General features: G+C 41.1%; 1 protein-coding gene across 5 annotated transcripts in view; it reads left to right on the top strand.

Annotated features, from left to right (window-relative positions):
* AKAP13 (A-kinase anchoring protein 13) overlaps nt 1-19,966 on the top strand; it is a 58,058-nt gene that overhangs the window by 3,417 nt on the left and 34,675 nt on the right. For 3 of the 5 annotated variants that reach the window (XM_053465432.1, XM_053465431.1, XM_053465429.1), the window contains exons 2-4: nt 1,411-1,487; nt 14,274-14,355; nt 15,597-15,730. In XM_053465432.1, coding sequence (XP_053321407.1) covers nt 1,411-1,487; nt 14,274-14,355; nt 15,597-15,730 — 293 coding nt within the window. Of the gene's footprint in view, nt 1-1,410; nt 1,488-11,397; nt 12,555-14,273; nt 14,356-15,596; nt 15,731-19,966 lie in introns of those variants that run through there. The other 2 variants (XM_053465430.1, XM_053465433.1) reach the window with 2 other exon arrangements.

The following is a 19,966-nucleotide window of genomic DNA, read 5'->3' as shown; positions in this document are numbered from 1 at the left end:
CATCACAGATTGCCTGCTCGGTGGCAAAGTGTCCCTTTTCCTTTTATACTGGGTTTTCTTTTTTCTGCATAGCACCAGACAATGGAATCTTTTGCATTGTAAAGCGAAGTCATTGTATGGACGCATTCCACAAACTTTACGTGCCTCCTGGCATTTGGAGATCTTCTGCCAACATTCATCGGGCAAATACAAGTCACAGCAAAACTATGTGCTAATTGAACAGGTTACAAGACAAGTTTGATGAAAAGCTCGGTTAAAATAAGACTTGTTGGTTGCTGCGGGGAGAGGCGGTTCCTTCAGATTACAGTTTTGTTCTACCTGGAATTGTGCAACCTATCAAAGTGTGTATGTATATGTATATATTTTGTTTTTTGTTAGTGCTCTGAGTTATATTTCCATAGCATATGAGAATGAGTTCTGTTTGGCGTCCTATATTGCAGAGGTTAAAAAATATATACAGAAAGGGGAGCACAATTCCTAGGTTGCTGATAGAATAAAATCACCAATAAGTGCATAAAACAGAGCAAGAATTCAGCGCATATCCAGGGAAACACCATTCAATAAACACCTGTGCAAGGCATAAATATTGCAGATTCCGTCACATACTATATGGCCGTATATTGCGTAGCCCCCCTCTATGTCAAAGTACCCCATGTTTGGCGGGTCCTATCTAATCTTTCATGGCTGTATTGCTTACCAATAGGCTTTAAATTCCATAGATGTCTGATTGGATTAAAATGCAGTTCCGCTGATTTAGTTCTTTACACAATATTGCCATGAAACCTAAGAGAGGAGTCGCCTCGCTTGTGGTTCTTTGATGTAATGTTTTGTATATTGCAGAGGTAGCCTTTCATCTTCCATCTCCGAGATGTGGGAACAGCACAGCTTCCTTAACTGTAGCCTTTCAAACATGTCTTGACTACAACTCCCACAATCCTCAGCAGGCCTCTAACAAAGGATTGTGGGTGGTTTGCAGTAGTACAGGCCTGTGATTTGGTGAGCAGTACAAGTAGAGCCACTTGGGAGAGAAATAGTATAATTGCTGTGTTCTGCTTTCTAGTTAGGGATGAGGGCTTAGATTTTTTGACCATCGTAACACACCTCAACACCTAACTTTGTGATTCAATTAGTTGTTCTCCCACCATTGTGGTCTCAGTCCCTTTGTATTGGATTACTTAGTATGAATAATATGCAGCCCCGTTTCTTCTTTAGGATTCTTTTACATTTCCGTGTACGTTAAAGATGCAAGTGGTGATTTCCAACCCCATTTTCATTCTCACCCGGTTTTATTGCCTGTAATGAAGTGATTTCTAGATATGGTGGGGAAGATGCCGCAGATATCACAGAGCTTGCGCCTATCCCTTTTGGTATAATTCACCGATCTGATGACATTTCGTCTTTGTGTCTTAGCAGAAAACCAGGCCGGAAAGACCGAGGACGACGTGGACTTTGTAAAACAGCTGTGGACGTTGTCTGAGACTCAGTCGGTAAGTGGTCGCTTCGTAACGTTCAGCAAGGGGGTTTGATATGAAACAAAAATGTGTTATGTCTGGTTTTATAGGGGGCAGAGATGCTGAACCTCACAAAGTCATTCAGACCTTCTTCCATTTGACTATTTATATTTATGTGAAGTTCTGGGAAGCTTTGGCTTCCTGGTGAGACTTAAGTATGTATATATGTGTGTATATGTGTATACAATTGTATCCCAATCGGCTACCTTCATTGTGCGTCTTCCTAGTTTTGTAGTAGTTGGTCACTATTGCGTTTTTTATTGCCGCACCTGAATTATTGATGATTAAATATTATTATTATTATTATTGATCAGGATGCCATAGATTTCAGGCAATAAACTAGCTTGTTGAGGTAAAAATGAGTTCCATTAAGGCGAAGGTACGTGAACAATTCCCTTTGTCGCTTTTGCTGTAGCGAGTACCCGGCTCGCCGTGGGCGAGTTAGTTTAAATATCCTGCTTTAAGTCAAGCAGTGCTCACTCTTTAATAGCCAAACGTTACGCATTTGCATCTGAGGGTCAATATGTCCAGCAGCGCTGTGGTGAGCACGGCCGTCATTCATCTAAATATGGCTTGTATTTTTTCTGTTTCGAAATAGTTTATGTAAAGTACATATTTTAGTTCCTTCAGTGTAATTGTGCCCCAAAACATAGAAACTTTCTTTTTGTGTGTGTGATTTTATTATTATCTACCGTCAAACCTCCGGCACACTGGTTCAAAACATTGGTGCTGCTTTTTACGTGTTGTTTTTTTGTTTGAAGGGCTGTTAGGGGTTAACTTGTATTATATGTAGTCAAAGTTTATTTTCTGATAAGCGCCATGCAGACTATCAGATTGAGCTGGAACAGAAAGTCCCCTTATTTTAGTAATCAAGGTATCTTTAGTGACTAATACAAGGGTGTTCGCTTATGTCGAGAGCTCTGTGGCAACAATCAAAACACTTGCGTCCTGAGAGAACCGCTTCCCGCTCTTTTACATCGCCACAAAGTACATTCTTGGGGATCAAATGTAAGCGTTTCTTTTTTTGTTTTGTTTTCCGAAATTCTAAATAAGCACCCGTTCACGAACATTTACTTTCATCCTGCTTTTAAGTTATTTTTTTTATTTTATTTTTTTTGTTCCTGGGCATGGCGAGTGGAAAGTGTTCTATAAGAGTTTGGGTAAAGTTTCCTGTTGCTATGATTTACAGCAAAACAAAAATGGCTTGCAGGCCATAAAAATAGAGCAGAATCTGCAGTAAAGTGGTGCAGTGCCTCTGCCATCCTAAGAATAACACCTGGTTGCCGGCCGCAAGCTGCCGTTAATTGCCATTTTCGCAAATGCTTTACTTCCTTTTCTGTTCTGGGTAGGTGTTCTCTTTAACCCTTCTCTGCTAGACGAATGTACAATGCTTGGCTATACCTGAGGACTCTGCGGGTCTGCAGTTCAGCTCCCTACCATGCTGTTACCCTCACAGCTTTAAGTCATTAAATCCTGCTCATATGTGCATTTCTCGTTTCTAAATGTTTTTAAAAATGTAAGTTGAGTTCAGTGCAATGCCAGCACACCAGTTCATGCCCTGGGGTGGTCTTCATTAAAATGGCGCCATGCCACCATTTACATCCAACTCTTAATCCTCCTAAACCGTTCACGCATTCACTCGTTCTGGGAATTCAGCTGCCGTAGACTACAACTCCTATCCTGCTGATGAGATTTATCATATCGTCTAGATGTGCACACCTTAAATAATACACAGAAATGTGTATGTATATATGTATGTATGTATGTATATATATACATACACATATATACATACACATATATATAAAAGTAAAAAAAAATACTCAAGCATGAAAACAAAATTAATTGTACCAACGTTTCAACCGTGCAGGCTCTTCATCAGGGAAATGTAACCCAAAGGAGGCTGCCCTAGGTGCGCATGATGCCAGATATTTTCAATGCAAAGCCATTGAAAATGTCCGCCATATTTAACAAGATACCGGTGTTTTGTGACTTTATGACCTATGTGACCTGTTCCTCGGTGTTAATCCAGTTTGTCACAGGCACAGCATTGAAGGAATTACTGGAACCCCTCGTTGCTTGCATCTTTCTCCAAAGCTTTCTCTGACCTTCATTAAGTGATTAGACTTTTTTGGCTGCCATATGTGTGAATGCTGTGTCAGCCAAAACTGCTAGGAAAAGCAGTATTTGAAGGATAAAGAGGCCAAATCCCAAGAAAAACAACTGCTAGTCTTATGCCCATCCCTACACATCCCTCCGACGCTTGGTCATTGATTACGCTGTAATGCCATCAGTGCGTTCTGCTGGCATTTAAAGCTGCATGGCGGGGCTGTGGCCTCCTCGCGGGGCTGTGACCCTTTCATGCCGTTACCTTATATACGCAAATGTTCTATGTCTGTGTTGGACTGTATATCATTGAGAACCCTTGACTGATATAATGGTCTACAGGAGGATTTCTGGTGCACATAACATTCTGGGGCCAGTCCTACAACTTGCAGGGCCAAGAATCAGATGTGTGGATATGTTTTTTTTTCTTTTTAATATGCGCAATAATTCTGCAAAGGATTAAAATTATCGTTTTTATTGTTTATGGACTCATACGTACAATATGGATATTGTATCGTTTTTATTTATAGTGTAAGAATAGTTCGTATATAGGGGGCAGTGAAGGGATGTATCCCCTGCCCCCCATCTCTGTTCTGTTTTTATCTGCAACGCAAATAACCATGATGTACATAGCAGATGGGGCAGTAATTTGAGGATGGCTGGTACAGGGGACACACTGGCCATAGGTCAAGTGGCCAAGTAGAATACACCAATATACAGTTCTTCATCGCATGTGGGGTTGTTTGTCATTGTAACTGTATTATAACCATTTTCTTACATCCATGCATGTGGTTCTTGCCTTCGCTTCTACTCCTGTATTTCTGTGTAGGGGTTGTTCTAAATCATGAAAAGTAAATGGATATTTTGGTCCATCCTGTTGGAAACCGTCACTTGGTAAGCCCCCTGAATCGTTCACACATTCCTCCATTTAACATTTGTCTGTGTTTGTATGTTGGTTGGGAAAGATCCACCGGCTTCTCCTCCCAGTTCATAATTGATTTATATATATTATATTTTTTGCGACGTGTCCTGAGGTAGAAAAACTCCAGAATAGCCTCACATGCCCTGTCATTGAAATGGGTAAATGGCTTCACATTTCAGTTTAGCTCTCTGTCATCATTTCGTTTCCTCATTTCTCTTGGTTCTTCTTTCGTTGTTCCGCATCAGTAAAGCCCCGAGGAGCGCGGGAGCCGTAGCCGGGTAAGTTCTGATCGGTAATGGTGACACAAACTATCCCGTGAACGCGGTGAGCAGACGTCCCCACACATCCTGCCTTTGTGTCTGTTTATTATATTTGGAAGGTGATGTCACGTTCTCTTGGCATGATCCCTCCAAGAGTTATTAATGTACACAAAAAAGCCCTCGATAATGGACTTGCAAGAATTGTTTATTTTCAGCTTAAAAGATTAACAACTTAACATTCTTTCTGCCGTTGGTTTACGTTGCGTTCTTTTTTTCATCAGTAACGCTTCATGTTGCTCTCTCTGTATAGCAAAGATATACATTTAAGAGTTTTATTCAGTGGAGAGTTTTCAGGTGAGTTTGAACTCGGTGTGTTATGATGGAGCGAGCCTAGTACTGATGCAGGGAGTGTATCAGATGGATGCTCATCTCCTGTGCCGTCCTTCTCAGCCGATCACTTGTGATCCTTAAGCATAAGTACATCCTCGCACATATATACACACTCTCATGCTGGGGTCCGAAACAGACTTCTAGTGTGTTTGTTCCGATTATGGATGCTTGTTTGTCGTGTATGTGGGGTATATTATAAACCGCAGGTGGCAGCTAAGTGTCCTGACCTATAATCTACATAAAGCGACTGCGCTGTGTGCTTTCATTTCCATGTGGACTGCCCGGAATCGATGGGATTTTACATGTGGGTGATTGTGAGGGGAATCATGTGATGCTGTATGTGCTCACACGTAATGACCATTAAACTTTAATGGTTTTGTTTATTGCGAGCCTTTTCTCAGAAATACCAGTCATGTTCACTAATCTCACATGGAACTTCTACATCGTGTCAGGCTTCATCTTGTTAACGAGAAACCTTGATATGATACGTCACTTACAAAAGTATGAGATTAGTGAACGTGACAGATGTTACTGACAAACTGCATTAAATGAAACTAGGGCCGGCAATGAGTCCCCATCAGAACTATTAAAGGTAGATTGTGACTGTGTCCGCGCGTGTGCAGCACCCTCCGGAATACATCTAGCCCCGCGTGATTCTGCTTGGTCAAACCCGCATGTAAATCCATTACAGCATCTTCCTGGAATATTCTTGTTCACCTTTTGGGATGGATCAAGGTTTTTGGAGATTATCATGGCGTCGGTATTATTTCAGTTATAGAGTGCCTGCTTTAATGATAGTGGAGAATAACAAATTAACAATAATGTCAAAGCACATAATAGCAGACGGGGAAGACCCCACCGACGACATTTTTTTCTTATTTATTTTTATTAATATTTTTATTAATTTAACATATATTTGCAGAGATAATTCATGGACACGCATCAGTACTTATATTCCGTTTTCACTCCCCATTAACACGAATGGTAAAGAAATGAAGATACCCTCCCATTTTGGCGACTTATGGTTGTATCCTGTATTTGTTGTATATGTGTTTACACTATACATGTTAATTTTTTGAGCACGCTGATATTTCAGCCTGACGGGTTCACTCAAGCAAGCGGCACGCGGGAGCATGTACATACTTACCTGCCATGCGACTCGATCAACAAGCCCATTGGATAGATACTTCTGACAAGCCTCTAGCCATAGGGCTCTCGTAATAATGTGTTTAAATGGCTTATACAATGATAAAATAAGACCTATTGAGCAGTCTAGTCTAATGACCGATACACTTGGAAGGAATTCTCCGGCTTAAAGACCTTTTAGTCTATTTTGTATTGGCAGATAAATATTTCTATTTTCATTAATTGAAGACCTATTTTTCTTGTTTGGGGGCTATTGTTCTTCTCTTATCTGTGTTATCTTTCATATTTATTAACTGAATGTCAGGCTATGTGAGAGAGGGTCTGAGCTGTCAGCATGAATTAAGTTACCCAAACACAGACGCCTCTGATCCTCGGCCACAATGTGTCCTTACGGTACATAGTGATTGTTATGTGTCCTATTATTATTATTATTATTATTAATATCTTTTATTTATATAGTGCCAACAATTTGCGCAGAGCTTTCAATTTATTGTTTAAAAAAAAATGTTGCATTAAGAAGCTGAGTGCCCCATATTACTATATTTTTCCAACATGTACAAGTAAGGAGTATATGGTTTTTATTTATTTTTTTCTCTCTCTCTCTCCAAACATTTCTTTGGTTTCCTCTGTAGCAGTAGAAAGTTCATGTGCCATGATTATACTACCAGAATATTTATGATATGATTAGCTGTCAGAAATGTACGTAAAGGAACAGTTATTCTGATCTGAAGGTTGAGCCGGGGATTTCTTTTTTTTTTCTTCGATGCCCTGTATAGCATTGCTGTCGGTAACGAGGAGCTTCACACTTGTACGCCATATTAAACACTAAAGGTTTATGGTTTGTTGGCATACGCGGGGTGTCCCGTGGTTAAGCAAAATATCATTCTCCGTGCATATAGTAACGTACGTTTGCCTAGACAAAAACCTGTTTGTATCCCTTCTTGTTCCAATAAACTTCCTTTATCTACAGACTTGGAGGCTGCCATTGCTGTCAGTTGTGTGATATTTTGGGTGACTTTCCCTGCACAATCACCACACTGAGCTGATTCTTTATGGGGTTTTTAAATTATTTTTGGATCCTGTCTGTATCTGGGCTCATTCAGGCAGCCCGTTAACTTATAATCATGGCGGTCCACGCTATCACAGAGGGTGTAATCTGAAATCATGACGGCATGGAACACCACAATGGATTCATGGGAAGATGTGCCAGAAAACTCCTGGCTATGCCTTTGGTGGAGGTAGATGTGATGTTACACCCTGTAAATAAATTCAAAAGCATTAAAATATAGTAGAAACGCAGGTGCTTTACGCTTGATTATGCATTTCTTTTACGTTACACAGCTGTTTCTTGTAAATTGTGTTTCCAACACCCTTTAATGTGTAATATTTACTTTGTAATTTAACAATATACTCTGCGCGCTAAATAAAAAATTGGTTTTAATCACTTTGTATGTGACCTTTTGGCATCAAAGGGTTAATTAGTACAAGTGACTAGTATGCTTTATGTAATTGCTGGCAAAAAGGAGAGGGTAATTACCCATTGAATTTCACTTAGGTAAAGGGGGATCATATTTCAAAAGAAGCAAAGGTCAAAGGCCTGAAGCTAGATGAGTGACAGGCTCCAGGGACATGAGAAGTAGAAGGAATAATGGCCTAATGGAATAGGCTCACAGATGAAGTATGTGCTCCTCAAACCACTTCTCAGTGCACCACTAAATACCCACCATTCTTAAAGGAGCTTGTATTTCCCTAGAGGGGACCTTCTTCAGGACCTTAAATAACCCAGGCTTCCAAGCAGCAGGTTTCAGGTTGACCCTTGACTCGAGTATAGATAAGAAGATGCTGCTAGTTTGCTTTGGATTATAATAGTAAATCCTCAGGTGATCGTTTGGGGCTGGGGTTTCTAAATGTATTTCCTTGGGCTTGAGTGCTGGTCATTTCTCAGTGAGTTGGGACTGAGCGAAGCCACAATGCATCCTAATTCTTGGAGTTAATTCCTTGTATTGGGCCAACATAGGAAAAGATGCCAAAAGTCACACAGGTTTTTCAAGACCTTAGAGATCTCTTGTTCAGATGGAATGGCCATCTTGTTCTCGGCTAATAAGACTATATCCTTTTTTCAATTAACTTTTGAGTTTAGATATCTAAAATCGGTATCCCCACATGGGTCAACTTTGTGAATAAAGCTTACAAAGGCCTATTTTGCAACAATATTGAGGCCCTGAGTGATGGTACATTCTATAATTGGCTGATATATCTAGAAGAAAGTTGTAATGGATGAAAGTGGGTAAGGAGTTAATTCTACTCTTGCAGTAGTTTGCATACGTCTTTTTCAGCTGGATCGATAGACTTTTGCATTGTGTGTTAAAACATCTGGAAGTCATTGAAATTCTGGAAACAAATACGTTGCGTCAGCAAATAATTACAATTTCCCTTTTATTCCCCCAACCAACCTCCAGAAAGAAAATAGCAATAGTTTGGGGCTTAAGATCCAGTGATTGAAAACTGCGGGACTTGCTAAGGGAAGCCAGAGATAGAAAAACGTGAGGCTAGTGTCAAATGAGAATGAATTATGACCTGCTTTTCTGACGCATCAGTTATAGTCACAAAGGGATTTAAAGCTCATGGCTATTAATGCTTGATGGGGCGGAATTAGCGCTTCTTGAGGTTTACCTGTTCTGTAGCACAACCTTTTACTTCAAGGACTAGGCTCTGTAGAGCTTGTGATCGCTCGTAAACAGGAAGACTTAAAGGCCCCGATCGTTGTTACGACATTCACAGGCTATGGTCCCAAATGGATTAATGAAATAAACTAACAGCGATGGCTGTTTCCTTTTCCATTCCAGAAGCACATTTGGCACCTAAAGGGTTTAGGTGCTTCCTGGCAATAGGCTGAACGTTTCGGGAGACGCTGCACAATACCTGACCTCCCATCAGGCTCCTCGGCACGTCCCTTGGCTGAATCTGTTAGTGAAACTCACGGTTATAAGTCAGGCCGCGTTTAATTGATACCTTGTGCTGAGTTTTGCCTGCGCCAACGTATTTTTATCAATAGACACTCAACTGTTTTTTATCTACAGCTCCGATGAAAATCGGATAAAGTTGAGCGAGCAGCACCGGGGCTGTAGTTTCACAGTTGGAGGGTCGCCTGTTTCAAGCTGTCGATATGGTTGCCAACTGCTGCGGAGAAAGATGCCAAAGGCATGAGCTAATCCTTTGTGGCAGCAGTAATGTGTCTAAGAACCAACAGGTGTACGTAGAGCTGCACATACTACAGTACAATGTACACTCGTTCCAGGCTTATTGACCCAAAGAGCTTACATTCTAAATGTGTATAAGAAAAAGCCATTCTGGTACAGAGAGCTAGAAGCAATCTGGGCAAACATTTCATTGTTTGCACGCTTATCGTAGCGGCAGAATTACTTTATATACAGAACTTCCATGGTTTCCAGGTAGTGGTTTTCTTCCTTTCTAAAGGTTCAGTTCCACTTGGACAAAGCATTTTCTAGTGCGTTACGCAAATAACTTGATCTATTATGGCAGATACAGTCCAAATTGTTATGTATTTGTGTTCTGAGTACCCGTTCTACAACACGATGAAGCTAAGTAAATCAATAAAGATAATATATTTATAATTTTTTCTAATGCTTCATTCAGTTACAAACATGTTAGGTTCAGTAGAGTAGGTGTTGATTTGGAGAGAGGCTTCTAGAGATGAAGTTCCACTTTATTTTATTACAGTATTGATTAAAAAAACATTTTCAAAAATATATTGGGGCATTTTTTTCAAATTATAAACGGTTTTACTGTTTACATTACGTAATGGTTTCAGGCAGCTACATATTAGCCATGTGTATGAGTTCTATCTCTGTTATCTTGTATCGATCTACTAGACAAATACCCTGACTGGTTATCACCCTGCCTGTGGTAAACAATTCAAGGGCTCAGTCTTATTCACCCAGCCGGACGCTCTGACTAATGAAAATCTATGGGGCAATGGACTTCATTAGCATTGCTGTGAAGAATCGGCTCGGTGTCTGTGCAGGGAAAGTCACCCAAAGTGTCACACGACTGCCAGCAATTGCAGTTTTTTGCCAATGCTAACCTACGTTACTGAATACGGCACTGTATATTATGGTCAAGAAGACTGCCCCCATAACAAATCCCGTTGATCTGGGGCCCTAATGATTGAGAAGAGATCTCAGATCCATTTGTTGTCGGTGACCTTCTGTCATCACCGTTGCCCACCCGTGTCTGCCGCCTCTATTAGCCGTGTCAACGATCACTAGTCGCCGGCAGGAAAGTTAAGCGGCAGCAGTTGGGAGGTATTTATAGACGTGTGTAAGCACACGAGTAGACACACAAAAGGATACTTTGTGGGTGTATTTTTGACCTTGCTAGTGTAAGCAGAAATGGGATTTATTGTGTAATGTTTTGCGGTGTACAGCAATTATTACAGTTACATATCATGGGAGGACATCAGGCATGAGCGTCCTTAGTGCTGGAAGAGGCAGTGCCGGATTTATATTGAGAGATCACCAAACAAAATAACGCCGTCTGGCTGGAGGGCGCAGGATTGATTCATCGATCTCTTGGCATGAGCCGCTCCCCGGGATAGTTAGGTTGTGGAACCTCCGCTCCTCCTGACCACAGCGTTCATTACACCAAGCTTCAGAAAGCTGCCTGTAACCATGGCCTCACCCACCATGCTAGGAGTTGCAGCATTAATGAGGTTTTTTAATGCCATAGACTTATGGATGCTGTCAATGCCTTAATAGAGAAGGGAAAGATTGCAGCAATTAAGTCTTTAACTACACGTTTGTAACATGGAATCCTTTGGAAACGGTTGCCTTGTACGTCATAAGGTCCCAGGGCTAGTGTGTGTGAGTGAATGTATATAGTATAATAATATATTATGTGTCACCCCCTCTGGCCCCCAGTCTTCTGCTTCCAGTGCAGACAACGCACTGTACAGTTAAAAGCTCTATGGAAAGGTTTGCCTCCCATGAGGGGGATGTGGAGTGTGTGATGCTAGGAGGTGGGGGAGGGGAGGGTGGAACAGTCGGAACACAGGAAACCATGTGGCAGGGTAACTTCATGGGCCCCAGCTGATGTGAATGAGTGCATTGACAGAAGCAAATTAGTCAGCCTCGTAGAGTCCTGTCACGAAAACGACAGAGAGGAAAACAAAATCTGCGCCCTCTTTAACTGACCGTATCCTAAGCTACATATTTTCGCAGCTTCTTCTTTTGTCTTCCAAGAAAATGTGCCGGTTTCCTCTTTCATACGCATGAATCATATTTTCTGGTCCATACAGGGAGTATCTTGGCTCTGAGGAACCTCCTTTTACTCCTGCAGCTTTTGTTTCGTTTGTTTTTTTATTCTCAAGGGTGATGCTGGAGAACTTATTTTTGTTTTAAGAGCTTTGAAGGGCAAACAACCTTGTAGATGGTGAGAAGCAGAACCTCCGACAGTGTGCAGTGATTCCCCCCCTCACACCCTCTACCATTGACTGGGTTGGAGATGGCACTTGAAGTCCTGACTCATATTCCCACAGAGTGGAAAAGGCAAATAGTGACGTCCAGAACAGGAGTGGCTTTTCCCTCCTCTGAGTTTTGATTGGAAATAAAACATATTCGGAAAAAAAAAAAATCAATTCAGCCCCGACTACGGTGAAGAGACTTTTTGCAGCTGTTTCAGATTTCGCCTCAAAAACAGATTCTGTGCTTCTTTGAGCAGACGTGAGAAGAAAGCCGGGCTGGATTTTGTTCTTCGTTTTGCGCGTCAGTGGATGGGATGCTGAAGTCATGTCTAGACAATAACTTGTTTGTTTTTGGTTCTTTCGCCCTTAGTGTTACCGGGCTTCGTAATTCAGCCGTCTTGATTTTCATATTTGCTCAGCAAAGAACTTTTGTGAATTAGTTTGATTACCATCTACCGGCCTCGTATGATAGACTTAGCCCGTGAATATTACCGGTTTCCTTAAGGAAAGCCTGCAGCGGGAATGTTTTTATGGGCAAGGAAGCCAGTAGGATTGGGATTTTGGTGGCAAGCAGTAGCCAGTGGCTTTTTCTCACGCTAACTGGGGACCTTCGGACTTCCGCCTGTGGCTTGTCTCTTTCTGCCACCCTTGGAAAGATGTACGAAAGATACAAGAGACGTTACAGCCTGTGTGATATTTCCAAAGTTGACAGAGCTGTGGACGTGGTGCTTCTAAAGGTACTTTGCTTTCACAAATGTCACTGCTGGTGTTAGTATTTTCTGCCAGCTCTTGCAATGATTTAGTTGTTTTTCTTGCTTTACATTAAAGGTTCCTTATTTGTGAGGTTGGTTGATAATGCAGAGCTGGGCAAATCTTAAACTTTATGCACAAACTTTTTTTTTTTTATGCTATAGTTTCAATGCCTCTTCCTAGCATCTAAAAAAAAAATCCTGATACTGCTAAAGTTCTGTGTAACTTTTTCCGACAAAGTTACGATAATATAGGCAAATAATAAATTGGTTGAATTATGGTGATTATGGATCGTTTCTTAGAACGAATCCCTTGTGATCCGTTTATAGCGGCTTCCTGTTTTCATGCAACCTGCGGAGGTACATGTGAAGTCTTAAAGAAAATGCTCCATGCTTTGTTAGGGTAGCTCTCGTTCCAGAGCAGCCCCTGCCAAGCTAAATTTAGAAAGTGCAGGAGAAAACCAGTGGCAGTCTGAGAAAGTTCCACTCCTAACGGTTTTTGCAATGCGAAAGGATCTGCCTGGCAGTGAACATATAGGGCTCTGCACCAGAATCCTGCCACATAAACCACACTTGCGTAAAGTGTCCCTTGCCTTGCCGGCTCTTTTTGTACGGTCTCACCTGGACTCGTGTGTTCATGTAGGCAATAAGTAAATTGCACAGTAACGATGCATTAAACGATCCTGGATAGACAAACTTGATACAGTCACATTGCAAGCGCTGAAACAACACACCGTTATTACCCTGCATGTCGGTATTATAGGAAGCCTGGCATAGTAGGCTTCAATTTAACATATTAAGGAGATATGGACGAGGGCATAGCTTGTGCAGGAAAACCTTATTGCAATAGATTATGATTAAAATATTAAAGATAAAAATAAATGTCTCTGAAGCAGCTGTGTTACTTTCCTACCAGACTACAACAGAATTTAAGTTCTCTTATCGCAAATGTACACCATATAGCCTTACATTTAAAGCAAGTGATACATTTGATTATTCTGGTTCGAGTTATAGCGTATACATTATTATCCAAACTCCTATGTTTTATATTTGTAAGAAAAGTTTCTCTTTTGCGTACCCTTCACCTTCTTAGTGCGCCCAATGTAAATGCGTTTCTTCGGCAAACTATTTAGGAGTGATGAGCATGTTGTGTACTGTATTTACAGGTTACTAAGAAAGAGTTAATGAGTTTCTGTTTAAAGAAGAAAGGATAGATGTTATCTTTAAGCAGTTACATGCTTCAGATCTTATCACCTGAGCAGCCCCATTGGGATCCCAGGGATTAAAGAGTTTGGCTCTGCACCTGTGCGTCCCGCTGATGTATCACCGGGTTTCTGGTTGGCATTAATGCAATCTTAACCTGGTGAACAATCTCAAATTCTCTCATACTACTGTACTTCTGATACATTGGATTTGTGTGTTAATGAAGATGCAGTTCCACCAGTGGAACGTTGGTAGGAGCCATTATATATGACACAACACCTTTGTGTAATTTTGCCTGTTAGAGGGGTAATACAAACCATACAAAGTATATCCATACGCACACGTTTAATGAACTAGCCATGCTTTTGATGTGACTCCATATTTAAATAACTGTTTGAGGGACAAGCAGACAATATAACTCCCGTGTTCGGTACAGCTTTGCATCATTAAGCCGCTTATTTTTGATTACTAATTATATTGTTTGTTTGCCTGTTTCTTTTGCAGATTAACAGAGATATCTGCTGCCCCATAGACCAGTGTTCACATACAGATCTGCTTGGTCCAAAAGAAACAAATAATTCTACAGGTATGTAAATTAGAGTAAAGGAGGGCTTTTGTATGTAGTAAAAAAGGCCCTTGTAGTGCCTCGGGGGATAGGACACCGGAGTGTGACATCACATCCCGGTACAGCTGCCGGGCTGCGTGCCAGCCGAGAGACCGACATCTTACTCCTTCACAACCATGATCCGTGGGAGAGAATGGAGGAGGAAGTCAAAGAGCTCCAGACATGGACCATTTGTAAAGCAATTGATAAATAAGGTTTCAGAATTAGTCCAGCTAAATAACATGACAAAGTGGAGAGAGCGTACAGAGAAAAGAGTTTAGAATAGATTATCCGTGTCCTAAATAAACATGGCAGTACGGTGAAGCAAGGCTTTGCACGGGAGAGCAGGGCTCAGTCAAGTGTTAGATTCCTATACAAAGACGAATGAATCCAATCCCAAGTAGTAGTGAACATACAATATGTATTTTGTTGTGTGGTGCCATCGTTCTTGGGCCAGAACTCCTGTTAATGTTTTCATGATCCAAGCATCTATTATCCACCATTTTGGCCTGTCTCCCCCATCACCTAATTTTTCCAAGATATTATCTGCTCATCCATAGAGAGGTTTTAGTTAATGATTTCTCGTGGAATACTCAGCCCGAGCATTCCCCTTTTCTGCGCACACACACACACACACACACACACACACACACACACACACACACACACACACACACTGTTTGAGATAGTTCTGTTTGGGCTTTTCTTCTTTGCAGTGCTTGTTCTGGTAAATCCATTGTGTGTTTTTCTTTTCCTGCCCCTCTCGGTGTCTGCTTGCATTTACTTTATTGTGATGATTCTGGAGCTTCCTTGTGAATTTTCCATGGGAGTGTCGACTAACAGATTATTTTCAGCCCTTTTTTTCCTTTCTGTTACTTGGAAGACAGCTTGGAGTCTGTTATTATTGTGTCTGTTCACTTCGATTCTAAGGCCAGGGAAATGGTTTACACCGTATCTCCAGCGTCTGATAATAAATCAGTGACTATTGTTTATTTTTTGTGCTGTGGGGAAATCACAAGCCGGGAAATGTTTAAAGTGCGAGTATTTAGTGTGTCTGCAACATATAAATCCTCCTTCCTTGTTTGCTACGTTTCACGTGATGTTGCTCAAACGAAAGGCATTTATTTTAAAGTAAAATACTGTCTACTACAGTGTAGTCTACAAAAGCAGCTCCATGACTTAATGATCCCCCCACCCTTATTTTGTTCCTACTTCTTCTCCAGACTGTAAGCACTTTTTGGAAGATGGTCTGGAAACAGGAGGTTCATCTCAGCCATCACTGAAACAGGATTCTGCCAGTGACCCGGATTTGACTTGCGTGTCTTCTGAAGTGCTGGATGAAATGGTTTTCACAAAGGTACGTTTTCTTGGTCTGTTGTGTGTCAACGCTTCTGATCCCATTGTGATCATGGTGTTGTGCCTTTTAGGTTAAGGTTATGATACAGAGGATTGCCAAACCACACTCTCCTAGGAGCGTATCAATTTGGAATTATCTCAAAATGTACTTGTTGTCCAAGAACACTAAGTGAAAGGTGCCCTTCCACCTAACCTGATGAATTTGAACAGTTTTATAGCGAAATGTAGAATTTATATGTACTGTTAAATTCACAAAGCGTGAAATTGGCAGTACTTAGATGTTCGGTAGTTATCCTGAGCAGTATAGGTAGAACAACATCTTTAGTGATTGCTTTCTCGTTATGGGCAGACGGTTGCTGATGTGTTGTGTAGACGGTAGTAATAGCGGTACAATTGCCCCCTGCCTATGGATGTGGCCTATGGGAATCCTGGCTTTGGTAATGATCTAAGTTTATCTGGATATAAGACCTTTTTAAGTCAGAGAAGCTTATTAGTTCTTTCAGATAGCTTGCGTTCAGTTCCTATATAGTCCTGTAATAGAGGAAATGTTTTTCTCAGTAGTTCTAAAGCAATTATGCAATCTTTTATTTTACTGTATAGGGTAGCCTTTATAGATTGTTTACTCTCTAGCACTTTAAGGGTTAAAATGCCACCATTACGCCAATTTACATTAAAAGGGAGGTCAGGGTTGTGCGTGATTAATGCCGTATATGATACCATATGGAGTCTGTAGAAAAGCTGTTGCTTATGTTAGTGTATATCGGAGACCTGTCTGTCACTTCATAGACTCCAGTGTTCAGACAGAGTTAGTACGGCAGCTGTAAGATTATTACCGGCAGGACATTCGGCAATATGGCACACTTCTTACATCTTCAGAATATGCCGTATGAGTTTGACCAGCTCCCTCACTAACTATATAGGCCGTTTGGCCTTCCTGTGCAAACACTGCAAAGCAAATGAAATCTAAAGTATCTAAAGTGAAAGTAAATTTGGTAAGTCTTACCCCCTGTTTAAACTACCACTCTCACAACCCCTAACCAGCAGTAAACCTCTCTGACATTGTGAATAGTTTGTCCATTCTATATCACAAAAAGATCAATAGCCAAGCCTTGCTTTCACCTGCAAGACAATTTCAAAAACATCAGTTATTTTGCACTCCTTCTTTAACTTTAAAATAACTAAAATAACAATTGCGGAGAATGAAATTGATTCATAAATGATACTAGATAACATTGATCTACAGATACGATGCACAAGACCTTTTAACACAAACTATACAGACAAAAATATTGGGACACCAACAAGGACATTTAGGACATTGCATTCTAAATATTTATACATTAATGCGTACTTGGTCCCCACTTTGCAGCTATAATGGCTTCCACTCTTCTGGGAAGGCTTTCCATAAGATGTTGGAATTTGTGCCCATTCAGCCAAAAGAGTGTTTGTGAGGTCAGGCACTGATGTTAGACGAGAAGGCCTGGCTCGCAATCTCTGTTCCAGTTCATCCCAAAGGTGTTTGCTGGGGTTGAGGTCAGGGCTCTGTGCAGAGCGGTCAAGTTCTTCCACACCAAACTCATCCAGCCATGTGTTTATGGACCTTGCTTAGTGCACTGGGACCCAGTCATGCCGGAATAGAAAAGGGCCTTCTCCAAACTGTTCCCACAAAGTTGGAAGCAGACATTTAAATGTCTTTGTAGGCTGTAGCATTAACATTACCCTTTACTGGAACTAAGGGGCCCAAACCCTGAAAAACAGCCCCAGACCATTATCCTTCCTCCTCCAACGGTTGCAGTAGGCACTATGCATTTCATTAGGAAGTCTTCTCCTGGCCAAACCCAGATTCGCCCATTAGACTTCCAGATGGCGGAGCTGGGATTGATCACTATAGAGAACACATTTCCACTGCTCCAGAGTCCAGTGGCGGTGTGCTTCACACCACTCCAGATGACGATTGGTACTGTGCATAGTGCTCTTCAGCTTGTATGCTGCTGCTCGGCCATGGAAACTCATTTTGTGAAGTTTCCGACACACAGTGCTTGTGCTAAAGTTGCTTCCAGAGGCAGCTTGGAACTCTGTAGTAAGTGATGCTACAAAGGACAGATCATTTTTCAGCACTAAGCGCACTCAGCAGCTCTGTGAGTGTGCACGGTCTACTACTTTGTAGCTGAGCTGTTGCTACAAATATTTCCACTTCCCAATAATAGCACTTACAGTGGACCAGGGCAGAAATTTCACGAACATGACACTGAGCTCTTCCTAATGACCCATTCTTCTGCCATTGTGTCTATGGAGATGCTGATTTTATACACCTGTTAGAAATGTGTGTGGCTGAAACCCCTGAATTCAATAATTAGGAGGGGTGTCCCAATACTTTTGTCCATATAATCTATGTTGAGTCTATAACAGTGTGCAGCAAAACTGCAGATTCTGTCTTGTGACACCCTCATGTATGCCTATATATAAAAACTCAGTATGGGAATAGAGGAAGTTTTAACATAAATATAGGAAGAAACATGTTTTTATGTAATATTTTAACATTGTCAATAACCTAAAGATGATGTTATGAGTGTTATTTACTACTTTGGTTAAAAATGTAGAGATCCGTAAAGGACGAGAGGCTTCCTTCACTCCCACTGTTCTGGAAGCCCTGTATTACAACACTCATAGGAAACTACCTCCCACCCCTATGCTCTTGGGGCATCATTTCAATTGGTTTGCTGAGGATAATGAGAATTATTTTTTCTTGTTTTTTTTGTTAAATCATATAGCGGTCACTAAGGATCTGTCTGGCTTTTCTCTTCACTGAAAATTGAAATGACACATACGGAGATACGGAGCCTGGCCATTTTTTTTTTTAAAACTCAGTGCGATTATGTAAAGCGATATTGTTCATTGTATACAGGGAGAAAATGGTTCTTCTGTTAAATCAGTGCTGGATGACAGCAAATATTTTCCGCCAAGTAGGAAAAGACCACAGCCCAGACAGAGTGATGTCACCTTCTATAAATGACCGGAAATCTTCGCCCTCCCGCTCTTAATGATTCAAAGTCACAGTGACTTCTACTCCCTAACCTCTCGCAGAAAATCATAGTGAAAAAGACAGGATCCGTCTGCTAACGGAAACGTGTCCGTAGGCGCCTGATCTCTTGCTCTCCCCCAGCGCTGGCAGAAGGGAGTTTTATACAGAGAGGTTTGACAGAAGGAAATCAAGAGGAAAGCCAAACATTTTTTACAGGAAATTTAGAAAATAATAATACAAAAACACCCTTTTTTGGTCTTATAGGTTTCAGGATTATTCTTTGCGAATTGGCAGTATTGTGTTGAGAGCTGCCTGATGCCAGGCCTCTGGGGGGTAAGGGGTTAATGCAGAGTAAGAAAAGAAATCTGTTTTATTCAGCTGCGTCTCTTTCAATGCCAGAAAATGACTCTCATATACAGACTGTTAGAGGCTGGCTAGAAACCATCCATGGCACCTTCTTTCATAAACACAGCTTACAGACAAACTTCCCGGTGTATTAACCTCTTAGGGCATGGAGGAGATAACATCAATATTTCATCATTGAGACAATTTATGTACTTGGGTTTGGCGCACAGAACATTATGAACATAAATAATTATTCAGGACTGCATATGTTGGTGCTTTTTAGTTTCTTTTCCACCCAAGTGCCCCAAGCTATATTTTTTTGTTCAACTTAGAATCAAAATGTACTCTTGCCAAATACCTTTGATTGCTGAAATAAGTATTCATGTACATTCAGGTCCCACAGAAAATAACCTCATGTAATGTACAGGCTTTGTCAATTACATTTCAATGGGAGGTAGTGGCCCAAACATTAAGAACATTGATGGGAGGTTTCAGCTTTGATGACTGTGTAGGTAATTGGTCTTTGCTCACTGTCGAAAAGAGTGGTCTGAGGGGTCACCTTGTTACACCGTGCAGATACATTTTGAGGTCATACATCAGAAAGTCTTCACGAGACAGAGCAGGTACTAAGAAGCCACCTTTGATAATTAGAGGAGCTTAGGTTAATGCTTGATTGGCATATTTCTGTACTTGGGTTGGTTGGTCCAGTTCTTCTCATGGATCTGGACCAGTGCGATCAGTGACCTTTATTGGCATGTGGATCATGTGGTGTTTAGTGACGGCAGGAATGTTGGGCTCACTTTGTACAGATGCTCAGAATGATGATAGTTTGGTTTAAATGACCAGCAGAAGTACAATTTTTGTCTTAAT

Source organism: Spea bombifrons, chromosome 4 (genome assembly GCF_027358695.1).
Source record: "Spea bombifrons isolate aSpeBom1 chromosome 4, aSpeBom1.2.pri, whole genome shotgun sequence".
In the NCBI taxonomy this organism is placed as follows: domain Eukaryota; kingdom Metazoa; phylum Chordata; class Amphibia; order Anura; family Pelobatidae; genus Spea; species Spea bombifrons.
This window is presented reverse-complemented; position numbering and strand designations above follow the sequence as displayed.